The sequence below is a fragment of the Piliocolobus tephrosceles genome, chromosome 7 (genome assembly GCF_002776525.5).
Source record: "Piliocolobus tephrosceles isolate RC106 chromosome 7, ASM277652v3, whole genome shotgun sequence".
NCBI lineage: Eukaryota > Metazoa > Chordata > Mammalia > Primates > Cercopithecidae > Piliocolobus > Piliocolobus tephrosceles.
The window spans coordinates 69,471,726-69,498,984 of record NC_045440.1 but is presented as its reverse complement, the minus strand read 5'-3'; the positions used below and the strand labels follow the sequence as shown (position 1 = coordinate 69,498,984).

General features: G+C 38.1%; 1 protein-coding gene and 1 pseudogene across 4 annotated transcripts in view; both read right to left on the bottom strand.

The window, feature by feature from the left end:
- Nucleotides 1-27,259, bottom strand: part of C7H8orf34 (chromosome 7 C8orf34 homolog) — a 481,075-nt gene that overhangs the window by 316,460 nt on the left and 137,356 nt on the right. For all 4 annotated transcript variants that reach the window (XM_023222402.1, XM_023222401.1, XM_023222400.2 and 1 more), the window contains one exon: nt 15,716-15,744. In XM_023222402.1, the coding sequence (XP_023078170.1) occupies nt 15,716-15,744 (29 nt within the window). The remainder of the gene's footprint in view (nt 1-15,715; nt 15,745-27,259) is intronic.
- On the bottom strand, nt 1,720-2,550 carry LOC111549251 (annotated as a pseudogene).

The following is a 27,259-nucleotide window of genomic DNA, read 5'->3' as shown; positions in this document are numbered from 1 at the left end:
ATTATGAAAATGTTCATACTAATAGAACAGTGGAAAGATAAATGAATGCCTTTGCACCCACACACATTTTCATCAATTGTCAACCCAAGGGTAAACTCACTTCATTTTTATATGTGACCCCCCACCCCACACAGCACATTCCTTCCACGTTACCCCTTCCCTGCCCAGATGATGTCAAAGCAAATCTCATTCGTCATACCATTTGTAAACATTCTGGTATGTACTTATTTAAAAAGTACATTTTTTGGTAAACAAATGTAATAGCATTACCATAGATAACAATAATACTCTAATATAAACAAATATCTAATTAGTTTTCCAATATCCCTGTTTATCTAGGAAAATTATCTTTGGACAAGTCAGGCTAAGCAAGACTCTATACATTGCAACTGATGGACACTCTTATACATTTCTCTTAATTATTACATTTCTCTTAATCGATAGCTTCTGTTCCTCTGCTTCCACTTTTCTCTTATGCTTTTTGTTGTTCAGGAAACCTGGGCCTTTTGAGCTTTTTATCTTGTAAGTTTTCCACAGTCTGTATTCTTCCCTTCACATTCTTGTGATGTGGTTTGAAACGTTCCTCTGCCCTTTGTAATTCCCATAAACTGGTAGTTAGATCTGGATTAAAGTTTTCTGTTGTTTTTGTTTTTGCCAATACTACTTGAGAGAGAATGGTTATCGTTTCATCTGGAGGCACATAATATCCCACTCCAGTGATGTTGGCAGCATTGATAATTATTGCTTAGATCCTCTAATATACTAACCATTGCCAAATGGTAATTGTCTAATTTCATAATTCTACATTCATTTATATACTGGAATACTTTTGTAAAGAGAAATTTCCTGTCCTCAAATATTTGGTTACCTTTAAGTGTAACTTGTATAGAAAAAGCAGATCAAATGTTTGATTTTTTCCCTCTACTTTTACTAATTTTTTAAAATAAGAACTTTGGTCCCCTAACATCCCCCAAAAGTGATTAATGAAGGCTTTTTTTTTGATGAACATGTGGATTTTAATATATTTACTATAACTCACTATATTGAGGTTATTATCCTTACTCATCTTTAAATCTTCTCAACTCTTCCCAGTGGAAGATTATTTATGCTAGCTGCGAGCTCTTTTGACACAATCTTAGTGATCTTTGGTAGTGTTCTTGCCTGCTGGTACAAGATATAGCTCTTTCAGGCACTTTTTGTATATTCCTTGCTCCAGACCTGGAATCAACCATTATTCTAAAGGAACCTGATTCCTCTTAATGTGAAATGGTGAAACCCCATCTCTACCAAAAATAAAAAAACTAGCCGGGCGTGGTGGCATACACCTGTTATCCCAGCTACTCAGGAGGCTGAGGCAGGAGAATCGCTTTAACCTGGGAGGGGGAAGGTGCAGTGAGCTGAGATCATGCCACTGCACTATAGCCTGGGGACAGAGTGAGACTCTGTCAAAAAAAACAAAATAAAACAAAAAAAACCTTAAAGACGAGAATGTGGACACACACACGGAGTACTAATTCTATTGGGTTGGTAATAAGTGGATAAACTAAGAAATACCTTCTTTTTTGAAATTTCAAAATATTTACTTATTGAAGAAAGCAACATGACAACAAAATTGATCTTTACCTTCTATCCCTTTGTACCTATGTGTATCTAGCAGAAAATTCTTAGCTCTGGCTGTGGGCATACAGAAACTTCCTATGGATGATTATGTTCAAATGTTTATTTACTTTCCCCAGAATAAATTGGGGGACTGGCATTGTCTGGATTGATCACAGGACAGATACTCGCAAAGCTCCATCTTGAGTTTCACGTTTATGAGCAAACAATGGATGCAGTGGCTAAAAGAAATTTTGTGTGTGTAGATATGACACCCATCACTAACGTTATAAAAATAAATGAACCTCATACCTATATCCACGAAAATTCCCACTCTGTGCAGCTAGGGACTCACCTAGAGAATAGGCAAAGCCATGGTGCTGGCAGCAAAGACCTTCCATTTTCTGGAATCTACAGTCCAGCAGCCTCAATCTGAAGAAAGTACAATGTCCCCCTGTGGATTCACAGATTCCTTACAAATGGCCACATCGACCTCCCAGTAACAGTGGCTGGAAGTGAAGGGAGGGGCACCCAGGACACACAGTGCAAAGGTGAACCTTTCAGCTTGCTCCTTCCTATTCTGGCTGAAATTCCCACATGGACACTCCTCTGGTCTTCAGAAATGGTGAGAAGTTTGTTGGCTGTGTCCACATCCAAGGTCATATCTACTTGAAACTTCTTCATCCTTGGGTTCATTTTTAGAATTGATTTCAGCTTGAGCTCTAGTTCCTTGATGGTGGAAACCAGCGCCCTCAGCTTGAACTTGGGCTTGACCAAGTTCTTCTGAGAGACCACAGAGCAGAAGGGGCACAGTAAACCTTCCCCGTGGGGCTCCTTCTGCAGTGAATTGATGCACTGGAGGCAGCAGACGTATCCACATTTCAGTTGCACAGGTTCCTCAAGACCATTTGGACAGGTAGGACATCTAATTATTTCTTTAAAGTGTTCAGCCATGGCAAATGTCTCTTCTTCCCAAGCTTCTCCCTCTGCCTCCCTGTCTGCAGTGGCTTCTACAGACAGCTCAGATCGAGAAATATCTATTTAAATTTTTTTTTATATAATTCAGACTTAGAGAAAAGTTGCAAAAAACAAAACAAAACAAAACAAAACAAAAAACTCTGTATACCCTTCCCCTGGTTTGCCCGAATGTTAATTGTTAATGTGATAATGTCAACATTGTTGGTTCATATTTTGCATTACCATTTTGGTTGACACTTTGCCTTACCATTTTTTTCTCTCTCATCTGTGTGCGTGTTGAGGGGGGGTGGGTGTGAGGGTGGATGTGTGGGGTGAGTGTTCTCTTCTTTACATATAAAATTTCCTCAGAACCACTGAAAAGTAAGTTGCAGATATGATGCTCCTTTGTCCCTAAACACTTTAGAGTATAGGACGTTTTCTTACATGATCAAAATAGGATAATATAGTACTAATGCACCAACCTTGTTTAAATTTCCCCAATTATCTGAAATACTGTTGTTCATAGTAAAAGAATATCCTGGATCCCACGTGCCATTCAATTGTCATTTAAAAAAAAAATCTCTTTTAACCTGAAACAGTTTTCAGTCTTTCCTTGATTTATGACCTTCATGTTTTTGAAAAGTATGGGCCAGTTATTTTTTAGAAGGCCCCTCAACTGGTATTTTCCAGTGTTTGCTTATGATTATATTCAAGTTATGCACTTTGGAAAGAATAACACAGAAGTGATATATTTATGTTAGGCCATTTTTGTTACTATAAAGGTATACCTGAGTCTAGGTAATTTATTTTAAGAAGAGGTTTAATTGACTCATGGTTCTGCAGGCTGTACAGGAACCACGGTGCTGGCATTTGCTCCTGGTGAAGGCTTCAGGAGTCATGGCTCTAGGCTATGCAGAGCCACCATTTCACATGGCCAGAGCGGGAGCAAGAGAGTGAGGAAGGAGGTCACACACACTTTTCAACAACCAGATCTCACATGTACTAACTGAACAAGAACTAACATCACCAAGAGGATGGTGCTAAACCATTCATGAGGGATCTGCCCCCAATCCAATCACCTCCCACCAGGCCCCAACTCCAACATTGGGGATTACGTTTCAACATGAGATTTGGATGAAACAAACATCCTGTATCAGTATTCTTTCATTCTTTTCATATCAAAAGACACGTGATGTTGTTTTTCCTCTCACTGGAAGGTATTAACCTTGATCACCTGGTTCAGGTGGTATCATCCAGGTTTCTCCAGTGAAAAGTGGCTCCTTTTGTTAATTAATAAGTATCTTCTGGGGAATATCTTGGAATTCATCAAAATTTTACCTGCAAATTTTAACATTCTTTGCTGACACCCGACTACATCAACTACTATGACAGTTGCCAATTTGTGGCTTTCTAATTCCATCATTCCTTCTAAATTTATTCGTTGGTAGTATACTATGCATTCTTCTTCACCTAATGTATGGAGATATATATATATATATATATATCAGTATGGACATATGGATTATTATTTTATTTAATGGGCTATAACACATTATCATCATTTTTTAATGCTTGAATTTTCCCAGATTTTGCCAGGAGAAGCCCTGATAATCTGGTTCCTGTATCCTTTTGACAAGTCCCATCATTATTTGAATGTATCTTTGCTTTCTGGCACTAAAAAATATTCCAACTATGCAGCCATAAAAAAGAACAAAATCCTGTCCTTTGCAATAACATGGATGCAGCTGGAGGCCATTATCCTAAGCCAATTAAAGCAGGAACAGATAAGCAAATACCACATGTTCTCACTTATAAGTGGGAGCTAAGCGTTAGGCACACATGGCCATAAAGATGGGAACAATAGACACTGGGGACTATTAGAGTGGGGAGAGAAAGAGGGGCAAGTGCTGAAAAACTACTCATTGGATACTATGTTCACTACCTGAACATAGTTTCCTACCCCAAACCTCAGTGACATGCAATACACTCATATAACAAACCTGCACATGTACCCACCGAAGTTATTTGTTAAAAAAGATATTCCAGACTCAACTTGTACTTTCTTAGTACAGTCCCAAATTCAGCCATTTCTCCAAGAAGACTTGGTTCCTTTTAAAAGAAAATGCTATTTAGAAAACAATATCTGGGCTCTAGTTGTGCTCACTGCCACTAGAATGTGCATTTTATTTTTTAAAAGAAAAAAATACTGAGTTCTTCATGATGTTTCTGATTTGAAATCAGGATTATAATATTTTTACTGAAATTTATTGACCTTACATATATATATTTCCTTTCCCCTATGCCAAAAATTCTAGTTCTTAAAGATACCAACGTAAGTACTTCTTCTGTATATCACGCAAAGCACACACAACAGTTTCATTATAATTATATCAGCACTATCATTAACAAGACAATTACTAAAAACACTTTCAGACTGTGGTGCTGTTCTCCCTGTCCTTAGAGTACCTTCCACTAGAGACAATCAAATCACTGTTGATAATGGCTTAGAATAATTCATCTCAGCGTGTTTATGCAAAAAATTGAAATTCAGTTGTGCTCATTTGTTTTGTTTTGGATAATAAGAAATTACTGTTTTAAGATTTAACTTTGTTTTTAAATTATATAGAATATTTAAATTGTTCCAAAGTCAAATATTCAAAATTCTAAGAGGCAAGCTTCTATCCCTATCTTCTCCTCTCTTTAACTTTCTTTATTTCTACCCCCATACCATCTTTTCTGCCATAGGCAACTTTTAAAAACAATTTGATGTGTGTGCACATGCATGTGGGTGTGTGTATTTTACAGTAGGGCAGGTTTTGCTATTGTTGTTTGGGTTTTCATAGAAGCAAACGTGGGCTGGGTGCAGTGGCTCATGCCTGTAATCCCAGCACTTTGGGAGGCTGAGTGGATCACCTGAGGTTGGGAGGTCGAGACCAGCCTGACCAACATGGAGAAACCCCATCTCTACTAAAAATACAAAATTAGCTGAGTGTGGTGGTGCATGCCTGTAATTCCAGCTACTTGGGAGGCTGAGGCAGGAGAATCACTTGAACCCGGGAGGTAGAGGTTGCAGTGATCCAAGATCGCACCATTGCACTCTAGCCTGGGCAACAAGAGTGAAACTCCATTTCTGCCCCCATCCCCCCAAAAATAGAATCAAATATGTATCTATATTTTCATTACACTTACTTAGATGAATGGTAGCATACTAAAAACACATTTCTGTCCCTTCCTTTATTCATTTAACAATATATTATCCCAGGGGTCATTCCTTAATACATAGAGATATTCTTTCATTTGTATAGCTGTATAGTACTCTCTTGTGTGGATATACTGTAATTATCCAGTATTTTTATTTTAATGGACATTTCATTTTTTCTACTCTTTTGTTATTAAAATAGTATGACAAGGTACAGTCACATATATAGGTCTTTTTGTATTTTTGCCAGTGTGTCTTCATAATAGATTCATAGAAATGGGATCATTTCATCAAAGAATAATCGCACATATAATGTACTAGATATTGTAAAATTTCCCTGCATAGTGTCTGTAGCATTTTGGATTCCCACCAGCAATGTGTGAAATTGTCTGTTTCCAGTGCCTCATCAACAGAGTATCTGACAAATGGGGGTTTTTGTTCATCTGACAGGTAAGCAGTAATGCTTAATTTGCATTTCTCTTGTTTTGAGTAAAGCTGAGCATCTTTTTATATAGTTAAGAAGGATTTTTTCTATAAACAATCTCCTTATATGGCTCATTTATAGTGGAATTTAGGTCTTTTATTCTCTGCTTTTAGAAGCTCCCTACAATTAGAATTATTAAGTTCTGTCTGTGATATAAACTGCAAATATTTTTCTTGGGTTGTCACTTTCCATGTTTTATTTTTGAGATGAACATGGACCACAACCATGCTGAGAGAACTCTGAGTGAAGTTTACATGGCTATCTTTGTTAGTATTAGAACTTTTACCTGATAAACATCAAACATATGACCAACATAGGATATAAAGCAGTTCTACAGATATTTTCCTAGTGCCCAAAATATCATATAATGCACATGTAGGTCACATGTGAGTAGGCAAGAGATTCTAGAACACAGAAACAAGACGACAGGATCACAGCAATTACAGTATGCTCTGCTAGAACATTCTCCAATTACTGACCAAAAAAAGCAATAAAACTCAGATTTGTCTGCCTGGGGAGAAATAAACAGAAATAGAAAGTAAATAGCAAAACAAAGCTATCTGGTGAAAAGACATCCTTACTTGGAAGGAGTTAAGATTTTGCCCCTTCCATGGGTGTACTTAGTGAGGCAAGCGTCAAGCGGCCTGACAGCCCATGGCACACTGTCTATGGCTGATGTCAATGGTACACATATAGCCAGTGTGAAGCAACTTAAAATAGGCCCTCCTGGAGCTTCTTAACTTTTTAGAAAGGCAAGGTTGCATAGCAATTAAGTAAATAAGTTTTGAAGGTAAACTGATGCTCAAATTTGAATTGTGCATTTTATTACGTCTCTCTTAAATTTGCTCAACTCACCAAACTCTCTGGGCTTCCATTTTCTTACGTATAAAATGGAGATCATGAGAGCTTTCTCATGGGGTTGTTGTGAGTATAAGTGAGAATGTGTCCTCAAAGCACTTAGTTGTCACACTACATGCTTGATAACTACAGTCTTCATGAACTGCCTATTCAGTCTATTACATGGTGTCATATATATTTATCTTTCATGGTAAAGCAATTTTTGTGAGCATGAACATTACACTATCTTAAGTCTCTTTCTTAAGAGAAAAATATCTTCTTTTTAAGACCCTGTTCTGTCTTAACTCTCTTAACTACTTAATAAAAACAATAAACACAGAGCTCTTAAGGTAATAGAATAACAAAGAAAATGTCTTGTGGTAGGAAAACCAGCAAAAGGCCACAAAAGCCAGAATAACATAAACAGATAAACAAGTTTTTAGTAATTTCTGGCTAGTTATTTACCCAGTAATTATTTAACAAAAGCTTAGCATGGGCTATACAATAGTACCCATTGTGGACAAAAAGTTTCTAGTAATAAACATAGCAATTATTAATTGAATAATTACCCTACACTAGGCACAAAGACAGGAAATGTAATGACATAACTAGTTGCAGAGATTGAGAGTGTAGACTCTGGACTGTTAAACTGGGTTTCAGTTCTAGCTCCTCCACTTACTACGTGACAAAGAGGAGCTTATAAAATTCCAAGTGCTTCTGTTAGTCCATCTATTAAATGGTGGATAATAGCATCTGTCTCATAAATATGATATAATTGTTAAGAGCCATGGACTCCGGAGCTAATTGGCTGTGCTTTGTGCTCCACTCCTATTTTCTTTTTATGTGACTTCTACTAAGTTTATTAACCTCTGGGTCCCAATTTCCTCACCTGTCAAATGTGGATAATACTCCCTATTTCCCAAGATATTAGTAAATACTAAATGAGATAATGCAAGCAAATAATGTAGAACACTATCTGGCATAATAAGTTCTCAATAAATGTTAACTATGTTTATTAAGATACAATGGCATAATCTATATAAAATGCTTAGCCCAAGGTTGAGAATTTAGTATGCACTAAATAGTACATTGTTATTATTGTGTGTGTATATACATATATATACATATAATTATTGTTACACATCTATTTAAAGTTTCAAGGGCTAGAAACAGACTCACTGCCACTCAACATGTAATAAGAGCTAAAGACAGCAGTATTTCTGATGAGTTGCCTAAAAGATATACAGACTGCCTACGGCACTAAATACTCTAAAATATACCCCAGTCTAAAGCCAGAACATCAGCATCAGGGAGGATTGTACTATACTTCGCTATTGAGACCTCCAGTGGAATTGTTCTAACTAAAGTTTACTTTTGCTTTATGACATCTGCTTAGGTCAGTAGACATTATTCTAAGAGTGCCTATGAATGTACTGATGTTATAAAGAATATATACACACACACATATATATATAGACGCACACAAATATATATACACACATATATATACACACACACATATATATACACACACATACACACACACACACACATATATATATTTTTTGAGATGGAGTCTCACTCTGTCCTCCAGGCTGGAGTGCAGTGGTGTGATCTCAGCTCACTGCAACTTCCGCCTCCCACGTTCAAGGGGTTCTCCTGCCTCAGTCTCCCGAGTATCTGGGATTACAAGTGCCTGCCACTATGCCCGAAAATTTTGTATTTTTAGTAGACATAGGGTTTCACCATGTTGGCCAAGCTGGTCTCAAACACCTGACCTCAAGTGATCCACCTCCTCGGCCTCCCAAAGTGCTGCGATTATAAGCGTGAGCCACTGTGCCCAGCCTAAAAGTCTATATTTTTTAGTTATGGAAAAATCATAACATAGAATTCACCATCTTAACCATTTTTAGTGTACAGTTCAACTATGTTAGGTTTATTTACATTGTTGTGCAGCCAATCTCTGTGCAAACCAATGTTGGGCAGACATCTTTCATCTTGCAAAATGAAACTCTACACTCATTAAACAATAACTTCCCATTTCCCCCTCCCCTCAGCTCATGACAACCACTGTTACACTGTTTCTGTAATTCGGATTACTCTAAATACTTCATATAAGTAGAATCATGCAGATGATCATCTGGTAGATACCAGAGAGTCAAGAAAAAAATTTCAACAAGATTTTGCTTTAGGAAGAATCTTCTTGTGGCATGTCTTAGGTAGTTTTCCCTAGAATGAGATGCTGAGAAAGTCATTTATTGAGGAGTTCTCTCAAGTAAAACCTATAAAAGAATGAGGGAACCAGGAGAAGACAAGGAAATAAGTGCATAAACACCCAACACTCATAGCAGCTGAAGGATAGGTCACACCACCCTAGTGGAGGGAAACTGGGCAGGCACCAATTTGTCTTTTTATAACTGGCTTATTTCAATTAGCATAAAGTCTTCGAGGTTCAGCCATGTTGTAGCATGGGACACCATTTCCTTCTTTCTGAAGGCTGAACACTATTCCTCTGTATATATATATACTGCATTTTGTTTATCCATTCATCTGTCAGTGAACACTTGGTTGCTTTCACCTCTTGGCCATTGTGACTAATGCTGCTATGAACACCGGTGTCCAATTATTTCCTATAGATCTTACTTCTAATTCTTTTGGATATGTACTTAGAAGTGTGATTGCTTCATAATATGGTATCTTAGTTCATTCCTGCTGCTATAACAAAATAATTTGAACTAGGTCTTGTATAATAACATAAATTTATTTTTTACAATTTTGGAAACTGGGAAGTCCAGATCAAGGTGCTAGCAGATTCAGTGTCTGAATCTGAAGGTAAGAGCATGCCGTTTATCTCTGAGTTGAGCCATCTTGCTGCATGCTCACATGGTGGAGAGGAAGCAGAAGAATCAAACAGGCTTCCTCAAGCCCTTTCATGAGGGCACTAATCTCATTTATGAGGGTGGATCCCTCATGGCCTAACCGCCTCCTAAAGACCCTGCTTCTTAATACTTTTGCACTGGGGATTACATATCAATATGAATTTTGGAAAGATACAAACATTCAAACCATAACAGATGGTATTTTTATTTTTAACTTTTTAAGGAACTGCTATACTATTTTCTGTTACGGCTGCACTATTTTACATTCCCATAAACAGTGCACACAGTCCCACTCTCTCCATATCCTCACCAACACTTGCTATTTTTTCATTTTGTTTGTTGTTTGTTTTCTGATAGTGGCCATCCTAATGGGTCTCAGAGGATATCTCATCGCGTTTTTTTCCCCTCTGGTGATTAGTGATATGGAGCATCTTTTCAGATGCCTGTTGGTCACTTGTATATCATCTTTGGAGAAATGTCTATTCAAACCCTTTGCCCATTTTTTAATTGAGTAATTAGTTTTTGTTGTTGAGTTATAGGAGTTATTTATATATTCTGGATATTAACTTCTTATCAGATGTGTAATTTGTGAGTGTTGGGTCCTTTGATGCATAGAAGTGTAACGATATTTTGAGGGTATCAATGCCTACATTATACAGCATCTTTTTCAGCAGGAGGTTATAGTGATCCTCTGTTCTCTTCCCTTTGAAATGTTTTCCCATATACTTCTCAGAAATATTTTATATTGTGGATATTTTAGTTTAAATTACTTTCCATGATAAATTAATGTTAGTTTTAATAGTCACTAAAACCATCTGCAATTTACAGAGAAGGTAACTAAATTTCAGCATCTGGAAGTAACTTCCTGAAGGCCATGTAGTTAGTAAATGGCAGGTGCCAATATTCAATCCAGCCTTTCTGTGGATTTCTTCAGAATACTAGGCTACTTCTTCAAGCAGTGAACACAAAGTGTGTCATTTGTGATGCAGTCACTGTGCTTGCTAAAGGATCCTGGCAGGTGAGCTCACTTTCTGCAGGACTGACTAGGGAGGCTGGAACTTGAAGGAGGGATCACAGAGAAAGAAAAGGGAATGGCATGAACAAAAATGTGAAAATAAACAAAAGTATGACCTAGAAGTACTGTCTTCTGGCTACTTTACCCTATTTCTTGTTGAGTACAATACAGTTTGGATAGAAAAAAGAAGGAAATCAATCATAAGAGATAGATGAGAGCCATGACATGGAGACTGTTAATTCTAGTCTTAGAAATTTGGACTTGAGTCTGGCATGGTGGGTCATGCACAAAATCCCTGCTCCTTGGGAGGCTGAGAAGAAAGGATTGCTTAAGGCCAGGAGTTCGAGACTAGCCTGAGCAACATAGGAAGACCCTGTCTCTAAAAAAATTAAAAAATCAGCCGTGCATGGTGGCACATGTTCGTAGTCCCAGCTACTCAAGAGGCTGAGGTGGGAGGGTCATTTGAGCCCAGGACATCAAGGTTGCAGTGAGCTATGATCACAACACTGCACACCACCCTGGGTGACAAAGTAAGATCCTGTCTCCATTAAAAATAAAATAAATAAAAGAAAAATGGCTAAAAAAGTAATTTTTGTTTAATTTGGTAGATACCAGAGAGCCAATAAAAAATTGCAACAAGATTTTGCTTTAGGAAGAATCTTCTTGTGGCATGTCTTAGGTAGTTTTCCCTAGAATGAGATGCTGAGAAAGTGAGTTCTTGAATTCTCTCAAGCGAAACCTATAAAAGAATGAGGCAACCAGGAGAAGACAAGAAAAGAAGCGCATAAACACCCAACACTCAGCAACTGAAGGATAGGTCACACCGCCCTAGTGGAGGGAAACTGGGCAGGTACCAATCATGTCTACTATGTGGCATTTTGAAAGATGAATTAGAATCATGGGAGCTTGAAGAACCACATACAGATATAAAAGGTACTACGATCTGAACTTGGATAGTGGCTGTGTGGGCAGAATGATGACTTCCCAGAGATGTTCATGTCCTAATACCCGAAACCTGTGAATATGTTCCATTACAAATGAATGAATATTTACATTTCTATATGTAATTAGTTACATAACTATATTTGCATAAATATGCAAAGGGACTTTGCATGATTAAGATTAAAGATCTTGAGATAGATTATCTGCATTAGCCAGGTGGCCTCAACCTAACATGATTCCATAAATAGGGAGAGTTGTTCCTGGCTGAAGTTAGAGACAGAAAGATGTTGCCGGTTTTGAAGGCATAACAAGGGGGCCACACACTAGAGGAATATAGGCATCCCTAGAAGCTGGAAAAGATGAGGAAACAGATTTCCTTTGGAATGGAAAGAAGGCAGCCCTGATTGCACCTTGACTTTGTTTAGCTCAGGGAAACTCATGTTCAACTTTGAAACTAAAGAGCTGTAAGATAATAAATTTGTGTTGTTTTAAGGTGGCACAACAGTAATAGAAAGCCAATACAGTAGTCATACAAGAGAAAGAAAAAGGTTAATGACTAAGGAATTGGTTAAGAGTTCCCACAACTTAAAAAAAAAAAAAAAAACTTAAAAAAAAAAAGTTAACCTCTGTTTCATTTTATTTCTTTATTTTAAATAGATAGTGATTCTTATTACCTTTCTCGGAGTTCACAAAGTAACGTAAAAGGCCATGAAAAAATGATTTCAATGAAATTATAACTGAATTAGAAAATGATGGTTAAAAAATTCCATATTTTATAAAGGTTAAGAAAAACATATATTTAGTGAATCCCCAAAATTGTTAAGAGTAAAAAGAAGAAGCTGTATTTACTACTACATTAAAGACATATGTACCAGGTGAATACTAACTGCAAACCATTCCGATTGGCTGTTTTTCAGTGGCTGTCTCCCTCAGATTCATTTTCTTATTCAGGAAAATTCAGGACTGTGCGCTTCATGGTCACCAGAGGGTGCCATGGGACAGGCTCTCCCACTCCTCCAAGGGTGATTGCCAGCCAGCCAAAGAATGGTCGCAATGGCTCTGGAAGCCTGTGACTCCTTTCTGTTATCTGGCATTCTACAAAAATCAGATATGAAAGTGGGGTCGATTTTTTTTTTTTCTGCACTGAAATGTTTTCTTTTTTTTAAATGGAAAGTTATTTATGACAAACTTTTGGCATCTTCCTCAATAAAAATTAAAAATAATAAATGTGCAATAAAATTTAGCAGTTTCCACAAAGTCTTCAAAAAATAGGACTATTAGGTAAGTAAATGAAAATCGGCAGTGTCATACAATTTAGTTAAATGGATAGTCCCCTCAGCTAGTGCTGGGAAGAGAGAGGGTGTGAGGGAGAAGGCTATGTCCTGAGGCTGACACTTAACTGAGTGTCAGGGCATCCATAATTTATCCTGTGAGGGTTATATCTGTTTCAGTGACAAGAACAGTTGAAATTTTTTAGCTCATCAACAAAGGTGTGGACACCAAAGCCGCTGCAAGTCAGAGCTCAGAAAAAAAAAGAGAAGGACAAGAGCCAAGCACAGTAACAACCCCATACAAGCTAATTTATGACTCAGGCAGCCAAGGTTTTGCAGAATATATTACAAGGAGCAAATGAACCTAGAAATGGTGATGGTTATATCTTTGTACTTAAAATGAACATAGATCATAACGGCAAGAGGAGGAATTATTACATTTCTGCAAACTGTAAGGAAACTCATGGCATAAGAAGGAGACCAGCTGGGGTGAGACAATGACAGGCACACAGAGGGGGTCTAGAAAAGCAGAACAAGGCTGGGAAGCCATGCCTACCACTTATACACTTGCCACTGAGTATGGTCAACATGGAGTTCTGCCCAGAGTCGGTATAGATGATGATGAAACTAATTCTAAAATATTATGATGGTTTGTTTATTAAAGGAAATAGATATTTAAGAATATATTCATAACTTATGCTTTTTTAGTGAGTCAGAAATACATTCTTCCGGTACAAAATCCAAAAGGTGTTGTATTATATTTGGAGTAGAATAATAGCTTTATGATTTATGTAAAAATAATACAATTATTACATAGTAGCTTACTGTTTTAAAATGTCAGGATTTATATGATGTCATTTTTTGTAGAGGTTGAGCATCCCTAATTTGAAAATCTGAAATGCTCCAAAAGCTGAAACTTTTTGAGCATTGACATGACGTCACAAGTAGAGCATTTTATACTTGACCTCAGGTGATGAGTCACAGTGAAAACCCAGTCAAGACTGTTTCATGCACAAAGTTACTAAGAATATTGCATAAAATTACCTCCAGGTGATGTGTATAATATGTATATGAAACATAAATGAATTTTGTTTTAGACTTTGGTCCCAGCCCCATGATATCTCTTTATATATATATGAGTGTTCCAAAATCCAAAAAGCTACCTGAAATTCAAAACACTTCTTGCCCCAAGTATTTTGGATAAGGTGTATGCAACCTGTACAATACTTTCTATCATATATTATGTTTATACCTAGTCTCCAAGCCAAATTTCAATATATTTTCTGTCTCAAAAGATATCTAGAGCAGTGTTCACCAAATATTGATGATGGCTATTTCTACATGCTTCTCTCTTTCCAGCTACACATCTAATGTTAGAGATTTTTTCAGCCAAAACAACATATCACAACAGATTGAATGCAGAAGCAGATATGAAAATGTAGCAGTTTTTAATTAAGCCACACATTAAAGAGATTTTCAAAATGTAAACAATGCAACTTTCTTACTAACATCTTGTTTTAGAATATAAAAGTATTTTTCCTAAAAATGTTATTTGTGTTAGGGTAATGGTGTAATCACTGCTATTTAAAAAAACACGTAAATTTGTTATTAGTTTAAATTTTTAACGTTTAGATATCTAATATCAATATATTATCAATACAAGAATCTAATATTATTAGATATAATCCATATAAATCAAGGCTCTTTGGGGTCTTCTCTAATTTTTAACAATGTAAAGGGTTTTTGAGACTAAAAAAATGAGAATATGAATAGTTATAAATCAAATTTCTCTCATAAGCAACAACTCATATAAACATGTTTAATAGGTAACTCAAAATAAACAATCTAAGTGAGAACTCTTGATGTTATCCAAACCTGACAAATTTGATTTTTTCCTAGTTTTTCTAATTGTAGTAAGTGGTACCACAATTGACCTAGTTGCTCATCTCCCAAACCTAGCAGTCCATCATTGACTGATTTGTTCCGCAATTTCCCAAATCCAATCCATTAGCAAGTTCCAGTGACACAACTGTAGAAATATATTCCTAATCACACCACTTCTCATCACCATCACAACTACTACCCCACTTCAAAGCACCATCACAGTCTCTTGGCATCTTGGAAAATTAAAATAAACAAACAAAAAGCTTTATTGGTAAGGTTTCCAAAGAGGAGCTATCAAAAAATACAATGTTTTCCATATCATTATCATTTAGGTACAAGTGGAATAAAATAATTTACATAATATAGTGTTATGAGTTTTTATTTTGCAATATAGTGATTCAGTGATTATAGTGATTCCATTTTCTCTAACCAAATTCTAAAGGCCTTGGCTCAAAAGAGTAGGTGATATATATTTAATGGAATAGCTTTCATAAAACAGTATGTATTTAACTTTCAAAGTTTTAAAATGTTAGCACCAAATAAATTATACTTGAATATTTTATATGTTTCAGAAAATTTATTTATATTGAGATAGCGGAATAAAAGGTAAGTTCTACATTTTCTTTTCACCAGATGTATAGTTCAACTTACCTTATCGAGTTCATCTGAAATTGCAATACCTGGGATTTAAAAGAGATTTATAAAAAAAGTTTTAGAAGCAATCTTTAGTAACCTAATGTTCAAAACAAACTTTCTATTTGTAAAAGTAGTACATTTCCTATTCTATTTTTTTCTTTTTATTAGTGCTTCAAAATAATGTGGCACATCCTTTATATCAATGAAAATAAATTAGGAATTTAAGTCAATTATAACAGCTATGAACTTCTGAAGCAATGCAAATGATGCAACAAAAACAAAGCAGTGCCATATTCCTTGTAGGTTGTTAAAGGCAGAACAAACATGCAAATATGATTGTAGAGACATCATTTTTAGGTTATGATGACAATAAAGTATAACTTAGCCTGTTACTATTTTGCTCCTTGTTAAGAATTTAGACTCCGAGAATAATTAGATATTAAGGCAGAATGGTGGTCCAAGATGATTTATTCTAATGTCTTTATTTTGTAGATGAGGAAATAGATGAGAAAGTTTAAGGAATTTTCCCACAGTCCCTCAGATTGACAGCTCCTTGAGCCAATGCATAAATGATTCCTCCTCACAAGTTTCTTCCCCACCATCCACATATTTCTCACTGCACATCAGTCTAATTTCTGTCTTTATCCTTTCTCCAAAATTATTCTAAGTCAGCAATGTAAAAAGTTTAGTCCTTAATTTCTCTGTGATGATACACTATCAATTCCTCTTTATTGAAATGCTATCCTCTCTTTTCTGTGCTCCTTTGTCTCCTTCACAGGAATCCTCTTTTTTGCAGGGATAGGGGTCCTTTCCTGAAATGGCAAGGGCTCTTTGCTGAGCTGTCTTTTCTTCTCATTTGTTATACTTCTCTTGATAATCTACCCCATACCTTTGATATTTTTATTTCTCTATGTGGCACATCTTTACTGCCAGCACAGACTTCCTTCCTGAGCTAATTGTTGAATTCTTGTGGGCATTCCATTCTCAACTTGTCAGACTAAAGACATCATCCTCCCAATTCACTCTCCATTTTATTCTTTAGAACAATGGGGCTGAACTTCAGCACTGTGGCAGGGCACTGGAGCAGCTCTCAGATTCAGGGCACAGATCAAAGGGAGGTTGTTGTCAAACCCCAGCAGGGAATGAGCCAAGAGATAAGGAAAAGTCTAAAGTTTGAAGCCCAGGAGAACTTGGAGAAAATAAGAATAGGAATTGAAGCTGAAGTTCAGCAGACTACAAAGCACAAGAAAGAATGAGCTGGGTTGGAAAAGAGAACCTAAACACAGCCTCAGGATAATGAACCTGAGTAAAAAGAGCATGTTACAGGGTTCAGATCCACTGCCTGCCCCAGGGATAGATGTAGAGGGTGTAAATTATATTTTATTAGTTCTTATATCATCTTCTACACCACTAACCTAATGAATTAATTATACACAAAGCCGAAAAAGTACACACAACTTCATCTCAGTAAATGGCACCATTGTAGATCCCCTTGTAGACAACACTAGAAACACAGGTACATTTGGGGCTTATTCTTCAATATTCTATAAAATTCTTTTTTTTTTTTTTTGGTAGAAGTCATTGGTAACTAAGAATTTTTATGTGTCACACATTAAAAGAGAGTCTAACTACCACTTCAGAGATTTTGGGTGACCAAAGCTTAACAATTATTCAAGGACTTGCTGTATTATGAAGGTAGTGCCTTCAAACGGTTAAAGGAGAAAAAGGTTTAAGGAGGGCTAGCATTGGAGCTGGGCTGTTATCACTGCTGAGTGAACCGTGATGAAGAGCTCAGATATGATGGCACCACAGTCAAGGGGAAGACGTGAGACTAAGAGATCTCAGAGGGCAATTACAAACATTTGTGAAGACCTAACATAAATCATTTGTGAAATGTTTGGGCTTAAATAATATAGAGAATTACAAATGGTCATTTAGAATAACTCAGATTTTAAGAAAAGATAGGACATTTATGGGATACTAAATGGCTTATGTCACAGTCTATAGATTTAAAATACATTATTACAATTTATAAAAATCCAAACATGTCTTTTAAATGCTTATATTTACATGTAATATAATTCCATAAAAATGTTCTTTTCCAATATGAATTCAAGATTAAGACTGAATATCTTAAATATAAAATTTTAAAGGGCTTAGTCTATTTTAAAAGAGAGAGCATAGATAATATGAAACAAAATTCTCTTTCTCACCCAAAGTCATAAAGCTTCGATATCTGGAATTAAATAATCCATAATTCAATTATTTGGGATTTTTAGAACTCTCTTAATCTCTTATTTTTATTTTTATTTATATATTTTTTTGAGACAGAGTCTTGCCCTGTTTTCCAGGCTGGAGTGCAATGGCAGGATCTCAGCTCACTGCAACCCCCACCTCCCGGGTTCAAACGATTCTCTTGCCTCAGCCTCCCAAGTAGCTGGGATTACAGAGGCCTGCCACTATGTCCAGCCAGCTTTTGTAGTTTTAGTAGAGATGGGGTTTCATCACGTTGGCCAGGCTGGTCTCAAACTCCTGACTTCGTGATCTGCCCGCCTCAGCCTCCCAAAGTGCTGTAATTACAGGGGTGAGTCACCACACCCAGCCCGATCTCTTGATTTTTTTAACTTCCTGCATCATGCTCTCAGGCCTGCAAAAAGAGTTTTCTCATTTAACTTTTAGAAAGCTACCAGTTGATCTTTAAGTTTCTTTTATGCCTCATATTTATGAATCCATTATTCATAAAGATAGCAGCAATATATCACTTTTCCAGAAAGAAGCAAGAACTGGCAAGTAAGTAAAAAAGCCCTGTGAATAGTCAAAATGTGTGTCACACAGAACTTGCACATTACTCATGGGCTACCTCCTCTCAATTTTAGCAAACATATGAGCTGTTTTTCAGGGCTGGAAAATTTTAGCAGTTGAAAATGGAGATGAAGAGAAACATTGTTTTGAAGATATATTTCAGTACTAAGTAATGGACCCCAGAATAAAACTCAAACTAGCTAAATGGAAAACCCAGTTTGGAGAAGGAATTTTGCCTTTAATTATGCCAACTCTTTGGTCTGACCATATTTTGTTCAAATTCTTATTATCATATTTTCTTAAAATTTACGTATTTTGATGACTTTGCCTGAGAAATTATCCAAATAAATCTTCACTCTATTATCAGTAATTCTTTCAGCTTTCTATTATCAATGTCAAGTTGCCTAGGGCATTTTTTTTTTACTTCTTATTTCATTTTTAATCAAAGCTTAAACAGATTAAAAGCAGTTGAAAGAATTTTAATGAAATGCTTCACAGAGGCATGAAGCTCTAATGGGAACCATTTATACTGAGTAGCTAGGATATTTCTCCCAGTGTCTAGCAGAACATCCACAGCTATTCCCTGAGAAGATATTAACAACTTTTAGGCATTTTATTAACTTTTAAAATGTATTATATTTTAAATTGAGATTCTTTTTTAAGTTTATGAAGACTGGGGATCTTCAGAAAACAGTAAACATGCAAAAGAAAACGAATTGGGTTGCTAAGATATGTTGTAAGAAAGAAAAGCCCAGGATTTGAGGGTGGGACTCTTAATGAAAATGGAATATATGGTCCTTGTAAAAGTCAAACTAGAGCTTAAAGGAAACACCCTATCAGGGTGATATGGTTTGGATTTCTGTCCCTGCCCAAATCTCATGTTGAATTGTAATCCCCAGTGTTAGAGGTGGGGGCTGGCGGGAGGTGACTGGATCACAGGGGTGGATTTCTCATGAATGGTTTACCACCATGTCCTTGTTGCTGCTCTCACGATAGTGAGTTCTCAAATGATGTGGTCCTTTGAAAATGTATAGAAAATGTGTAGCACCTTCCCTAACCTTGCTCTTGCTTTTGCTTTCGCCATTTGATTGCGAATTCCTGCTTGGCCTTGTGTCATGATGGTAAGCCCCCAGAGGCCTCCCCAAAGGCAGATGCCGGTGTTATGCTTCCTGTAGAGCCTGCAAAACCGTAAGCCAATTAAACCTCCTTTCTTATAAATTACTCAGACTCAGGTATTTATTTACAGCAATGCAAGAACGGCCTAATACACAAAGTAACCGTTGCTTAGGGTAACAATGATGTCCAACTGTAGGAGTGAGCTGCCTGGCAGAGAAGGGGAAAATTAGTTCTTTGAGAAACTGAGCTTCTCTTCTGGGTAAAGAAGCAGTGGCTCCCACAGGCATGTCAGAGGTAGACAGGAATCAGGTAGAATTTCCTGATTCACCATGGAGCAAACCTATCTAGATGGCCTCCATTTGTGTCATTTAGTTTATGGGCCTTTCCATTTATTCTCAACTCCAAAGAGGTCTCACTGTGCGCAGGCTAAAGCAACTCCATCTTTGATGCTAATCCGCCATGTTGACTTCTGATCAACCCAGTTCTGGGAATGCCTCTAAGATTTCCCATTTATCTATTATTCCTTGTTTAAGAGCAGGTACTTACCATAAATCCTGCCATTAGGTCAAAACAAGCTTGATGCTATTGTGCTTCAGTTGTCCTACATATCCCTTCTAAATCATGTATGCCCTTTCCGTACGGTATATAAGTCCTGGGTCTGGAAGATAATGGTGCAGGGACTCACCTTGTCTTGCATCCTCCCCAGACACACACATGGCTTCTGCTCATTAGTCCCTATTAAATGTTTCTTTCTAAATTCAACTTGCAGCCTCTTTCTTTGGCTTTTCAGCTTTCTCAGACTTTTGGGGGTATATTTGCATAGACCAGCACAGTACAAAACACATTAGTATCAGAAACTTATTTCAAAACACAGTTTTCATATTCTCATGTTTGAGTTGCCTTCTATAAGGGAAATAAGAGCTATCAGTTTCTTCAAGACTTCCATCTTTCTAGGCATCTGCTCAGCCACAGAGTTAGAATTAGGTTGTAGTTATAGGAAATGGAAGTAGCAACTTTTCAAAATTCTCTACACCTTAGTGTAATTCATTTCACAGAAGTAGGTTCGAAAATTCATATAGTATAAAATGGTACTATTTCTCTAAAATCTACTTCCCTATTGGAAAAAAATGCCAATTGTATTATAATGTAGAAAATTAGACTCCCCAATTCTTTCTTTTTTAAAGCCTTTTCTCAACTGTGAAATAAAATTCAAATACAAAAATAGAGCATATAGCTTGGAAATATCAGTTTTATGCTATAGCTGGCCCATACTGGCTTGTGAAAACCAACTCCCCATATTCCTTCCCAACAACTCATTCAGTAATGTCACACAGATAGCTTGAAATTAGCCATAGTGGGAATATTTACATCATGGAAATTGACTAATGCTGAAAATCAGGGCTTATTTTCAGAGTTAGCTTACTGGCATGCCACTGAGTATAAAGAGTAATGCTAAAGCAAATACCTGTATAAGTAGAACCTTTATCAGTAAATGGGTGATCAACAACCTCTGGCAATTAGTCAATCAAAACACCCTTTAGACTGGGCACAGCAGCTCATACCTGTAATCTTAACACTTCGGGAAGCTGAGGTGGTAGGATATCTTGAACTCAGGAGTTCAAAACCAGCCTGGGCAACATAGTGAGACCTTATCTCTACTTATATTTTAAAATACAGTTTTTTAAAAACACCCTTTATACAGACTGCTAATTACTTGCAAAGAGGATTCCTGCTAGAAATTGAGGAATTTTATCCTCAATTAGTGTATTAGTTTGTTTTCACATGGCTGATAAAGACATACCTGAAACTGGGAACAAAAAGAGGTTTAACTGGACTTACAGTTCCAAATGACTGGGGAGGCCCCAGAATCATGATGGGAGACAAAAGGCACTTCTTAGATGGCAAAGGCAAGAGGAAATGAAAAAGAAGCAAAAACGGAAACCCCTGATAAACCTATTAGATCTCATGAGACTTATTCACTAGCATGAGAATTGCACAGGAAAATTTGGTCCCCATGATTCAATTATCTCCCCCTGGGTCCCTCCCACAACACGTGGGAATTCTGGAAGATAGAATTCAAGTTGAGATTTGGGTGGGGACACAGCCAATCCATATCATTCCACCCCAGCCCCTCCAAATCTCATGTCCTCACATTTCAAAACCAATCATGTCTTCCCAACAGTCCCCCAAAATCTTAACTCATTTCAGCATTAACCCAAAAGTCCACAGTCCAAAGTCTTATCTGAAACAAGGCAAGTCCCTTCTACATATAAGCCAGTAAAATCAAAAGCAAGCTAGTTACTTCCTAGATGCAATGGGGGTACAGGTATCTGGGTATAGGTATTGGTTAAATACAGTCATTCCAAAAGGGAGAGATTGGCCAAAACAAAGGGCTTACAGAGTCCATGCAAGTCTAAAATCCAGTAGGGTAGTCAAATTTTAAAGCTCCAAAATGATCTCCTTTAACTCCAGGTCTCATATCGAGTCCACGCTGATGCAAGAAGTGGGCACACACGGTCTTAGGCAGCTCCGCCCCTGTGGCTTTGCAGGGTATGCCTCCCTCCTGGCTGCTTTCATGGACTGGCTTTGAGTGTCTGTAGCTTTTCCAGGCGCACGGTGCAAGCTTTTGGTGGATCTACAATTTTGGGGTCTGGAGGATGGTGGCCCTCTTCCCACAGCTCCATTAGGTGGTGCTCCAGTAGGGACTCAGTGTAGGGGCTCCAACCCCACATTTCCCTTCCACACTGCCCTAGCAGAGGTTCTCCATGAGGGTCCCACCACTGAAGCAATGTTTACCTGGGCATCCAGGCATTTCCATGCATCTTCTAAAATCTAGGAAGACATTCCCAAACCTCAGTTCTTGACTTCTGTGCACTCGCAGGCTCAACACCACATGAAAGCTGCCAAGGCTTGGGGCTTACACCCTCTGAAGCCAAAGCCCACATTGTACCTTGGCTCCTTTCAGCTACAGCTGGGACACAGGGCCCCTCATGCACACAACACAAGGACCCTGGATCTGGCCCACGAAATTACATCTTCCTCTTGGGCCTCTGGGCCTGTGATGGGAGGGGCTGTCATGAAAGTCTCTGACATGACCTGGAGACATTTTGCCCTGTGGTCTTGGGGATTAACAACAGGCTCCTGGCTACGTATGCAAATTTTTACAGCCAGCTTGAATTTTTCCCCAGAAAATAGGTTTTTCTTTTCTGTTGCAAAGTCAGGCTGCAAATTTTCCAAACTTTTATGCTCTGCTCCCCTTATAAAACAGAATGCCTTTAACAGTACCCAAGTCACCTCTTGAATGCTTTGCTGCTTAGAAATTTCTTCTGCCAGATACCCTAAATCATCTTTCTCAAGTTCAAAGCTCCACAAATCTCTAGGGCAGGGACAAAATGCTGCCAGTCTCTTTGCTAAAATATAACAAGAGTCACCTTTGTTCCAGTTCCCAACAAGTTCCTCATCTCCCTCTGAGACCACCTCAGCCTGGACCTTATTGTTCATGTCACTATCGGCATTTTTGTTGAAGCCACTCAACAAGTTTCTAAGAAGTTTCAAACTTTCACACATTTTCCTGTCTTCTTCTGAGGATTCCAAACTGTTCCAACCTCTATGTGTTACCCAGTTCCAAAGTTGCTTCCACATTTTCAGGTATCTTTTTGGCAACCCCCCATTCTCAGTACCAATTTACTGTATTAGTTTTCATGCTGCTGATAAAGACATACCCAAAACTGGGAACAAAAAGAAGTTTAATTGAACTTATAGCTCCACATGGCTGGGGAGGCCTCAGAATCATGGCAGGAGGTGAAAGATACTTCTTACATGGCGGTGGCAAGAGAAAACAAGGAAGAATCAAAAGCAGAAACCCCTGATAAACCCATCAGATCTTGTGAGACTTATACACTGGCGTGAGAATAGCACAGGAGAAACTGGCCCCCGTGATTCAATTACCTCCCCCTGGGTCCCTCCCACAACACATGGGAATTCTGGGAGATACAACTCAAGTTGAGATTTCGTTGATGACACAGCCAAATCATATTAATTGGGTATCCTAGAACAAAAGTTGAAAAAATTTTCTGTTATGGGCTAAATAGTAAATATTTTAGATATAGATCATATCATACTCACACATTATTTTTCTTTCTTTATAAATAACTCTTTTAAAATGTAAAAATCATGCTTAGAACATGAGTCACAAAAACAGCTACAGGTTGGATTTGGCCCATGGGTGAGAGTTTGCTGAACCCTGCTCTAGAAGCACATATCAATTTTCATTCTTGATTAACCAGTGCATTCATTTCTCCAAGGACAGTTCCAAATGGTGTTGCGTTTCATCAGGCCCCTCTACCCATCTCTTCCTCCTTCTTACTGTATAGGACCTCAAAGTTTAACATCCTGAAAACTTGAAAACTATAAGATTTGAACTTCCTGGACTTCCTGATTCCTCCTCCCCCTCAAAAAGCCATGGATGCTGTTCTCTTCCGTCTCAGAGGGCAAAGTGCACTTATATCCATTTGTTTTCTTGGCTCCATTCCCAACCTCCATCTCTTGTATTTGTTCCATCTATTATCTTCTCTCCCTCTCCTGAATCTGAAAGTTCTTTATCTTGGTTTCCCCTAATACCCTAAAATCCATTAAATGCACACACAGACACATACATATTCTCTCTCTCTGTCTCTCTCTCACTGTTTCTCTGTTTCTCTCTCATACATGCACAGAAGAAACTAAAGGAAATCAGACCAAAATGACAAAAAATTCCAAATTTCCCCACTAATTGCTGCCCTCTTTCACATCTTCACTTCCATCATAACTTTTTGCAGAAGGACATACTCCTCCTTTCTCCACTCCTCATCTCTCTTCATTGCTGTCCATTCCTTCTTCCATCTACTGCATATAAGCTTCTGCTTCGAGTAGTCTCTAAAAATTATTCTTTAATTATTCTTAAAATTATTCTTTATAAACTAACTATATACATACTGATATCAAGCCAAATTGCATCTTTTCTATTGCAAATATATACCCTTTATATTTCATTTTATCAAATCAAGACATGTTCAGCATAAAAAAATAGGGAAAAAATAAAATAAGCCCCCGTTCACAGACAACTAATGACAATAGCTTACTCAGTGTTCTTTCAAATAATATCATATGCATATGATATGGTTTGGCTCTGTGTCCCCAATCAAATCTCATCTCAAATTGTAATTTCCACTTGTTGAGGGAGAAACCTGTAATCCTCATGTGTTGGCAAAGGGAGGTGACTGGATCATGGGGGCAGTGTTCCACATGCTGTTCTCATGATAGTGAGTTCTCACAAGATCTGATGGCTTTATAAGAGGCTCATCCTCCTTCATTTTCATTCTCTCTCCTGCCATCTTGTGAAGAAGGTGCCTGCTTCTCCTTCTGCCATAATTGTAAGTTTCCTGAGGCCTCCTCAGCCATGTGGGACTGTGATTAAATTACACCGCTTTCCTTTATAAATTACCCAGTCTCAGGCATTTCTTTATAGCAGTGTGAAAACAGACTAACAGCAAATTGATACTGGGAGTTTGGGGCACTGCTATAAAGACACTTGAAAATGTGGAAGCAACTTTGAAACTGGGTAACAGGCAGATGTTGGAACAGTTTGAACGGCTCAGAAGAAGACAGGAAGATGTGGGAAAGTTTGGAACTTCCTGGAGACTTGTTGAATGGTTTTGGCTAGAATGCTGATAGTGATATGGACAATGAAGACCAGGCTGAGGTGGTCTTAGATGGAGATGAGAAACTTGAGCAACTGGGAACTGGACCAAAGGTCACTCTTGCTATGCTTTAGTAAAGAGACTGGTGACATCTGTAGGGAAGATCTGTGGATCTTTGAACTTGAGAGAGATGATCTGAAATTGAAACTTATGTTTAAAAGGGAAGCAGAGCATAAAAGTTTGAAAATTTTGCAGGCTGACTATGTGGTAGAAAAGAACAACCCAATTTTGGGGAAGAAATTCAAACCAGCTGCAGAAATTTGCATAAGTAACAAGGAGCTGAATGTTATTCACCAAGACAATGGGGAAAATGTCTCCAGGGCATGTCAGAGGTATTCATGGCAGCCCCGGCCATCAAAGGCCCAGAGACCTAGGAGGAAAAATGGTTTCTTGGGCCAGGCTCAGAGTCCCTGCTGCTCTGTGCAGCCTCAGGACATGGCGTCCTGTATCCCAGCCACTTCAGCTCCAGTGGTGGCTGCAAGGGACCAAGGGCTGTTGCTTCAGAGGGTGCAAGCCCCAAGCCTTGGTGGCTTCCATGTGGTGTTGGACCTGTGGGTACACAGAAGTCAAGAACTGAGGTTTGGGAAACTCCACCTAGATTTCAGAGGATGTATGGAAATGCCTGAATGTCCAGGCAGAAGTCTGCTACACAGGTGGAGCCCTCATGGAGAGCCTCTGCTAGGGCAGTGCAAAGGGGAAATGCAGGGGTGGCTCCCACAGCCTTGGGCATTCCTCCTTCATGGCTGGCACTGAGTGTCTGTGGCTTTTCCAGGAGCACAGTGCAAGCTGTCGGTGGATCTACCATTCTGGGATTTGAAGGATGGTGGCTTTCTTCTCATAGTGCCACTAGGCAGTGCTCCAGTGGGAACTGTGTGTGGAGGCTCCAACCCTACATTTCCCCTTTGCACTGCCTTCACAGAAGTTCTCCATGAGGAGTCTCTGCTTTGTTTCAGGCTCTATTCATCTCTGTCCTTGCCTCCAGGCATGGATCATATCAGCTCTGTCCTCATGTTGCCTCCAAGAGTGATTGGTAAAAAAAAAAAAAAATTCAAACTTGCTTAGGATCATAATCTACTGACAAGATTCCTGTAGCATAGAAGTCCCTACCCCTGATTCCTGACTTCTCTGTAACCCAGACTTCTTGCTTCATTCCCTTTATTATTTGTTTCACCCTTCATGCACCAACAATATGACCTGTGATATGAGAGATCAAAATAGACACCCCTTTATCAACTAGGATGGACCTCAAGGTTAAGGAAATGAAGGTTAGGTCGGGGTTGAGAGTTCAAGGTCCAGCTGACTTCCTAAATTCCTATGGCTACAAGAAAATCCATACACTTGCTAAACTCCCTAGCAATAAGAGCTATCAGGAAAATTATCATACCCCCTCCCTAACTCTGAATTACAAGCCAGACCACTAAGGTAACAGGACCAGCCTTACAAACATTCTTTTCTGATAAGCAACTGCAGACTTTAAGCCAGTTTCAGCCAACTTATAGAGACTGTGCATAAACTGTCTTTATATCCTATGATTCACCTTTTGACATAGTGATATTCCACTTCATTTTAATGCTAAAACCACACCACCGAGTGAACATAGGATGCATGTTACATATATGCTTGCCCATTGTGCATGTACTCAACTGCCCACATAAATATGTATGGCTTTCCCCCAAACCTACTGAATATGTATGACACCTTTGTAATACAGACCCTGTAAGGCATAAAACCCAACCTGCCCTTTCCCTCTGCACTTTTAGTTCACACCAGAGACTATCTCTTGCTGGTTTGCAAACTGGTATCAGCAACAAAACTCTCCTTTTTACTATTCAGTCATCCTTGTGGCCTTTTCAATGATAAAACTTCCTCTTTCTTTGAAATACATCCTTACACACATGCTTCT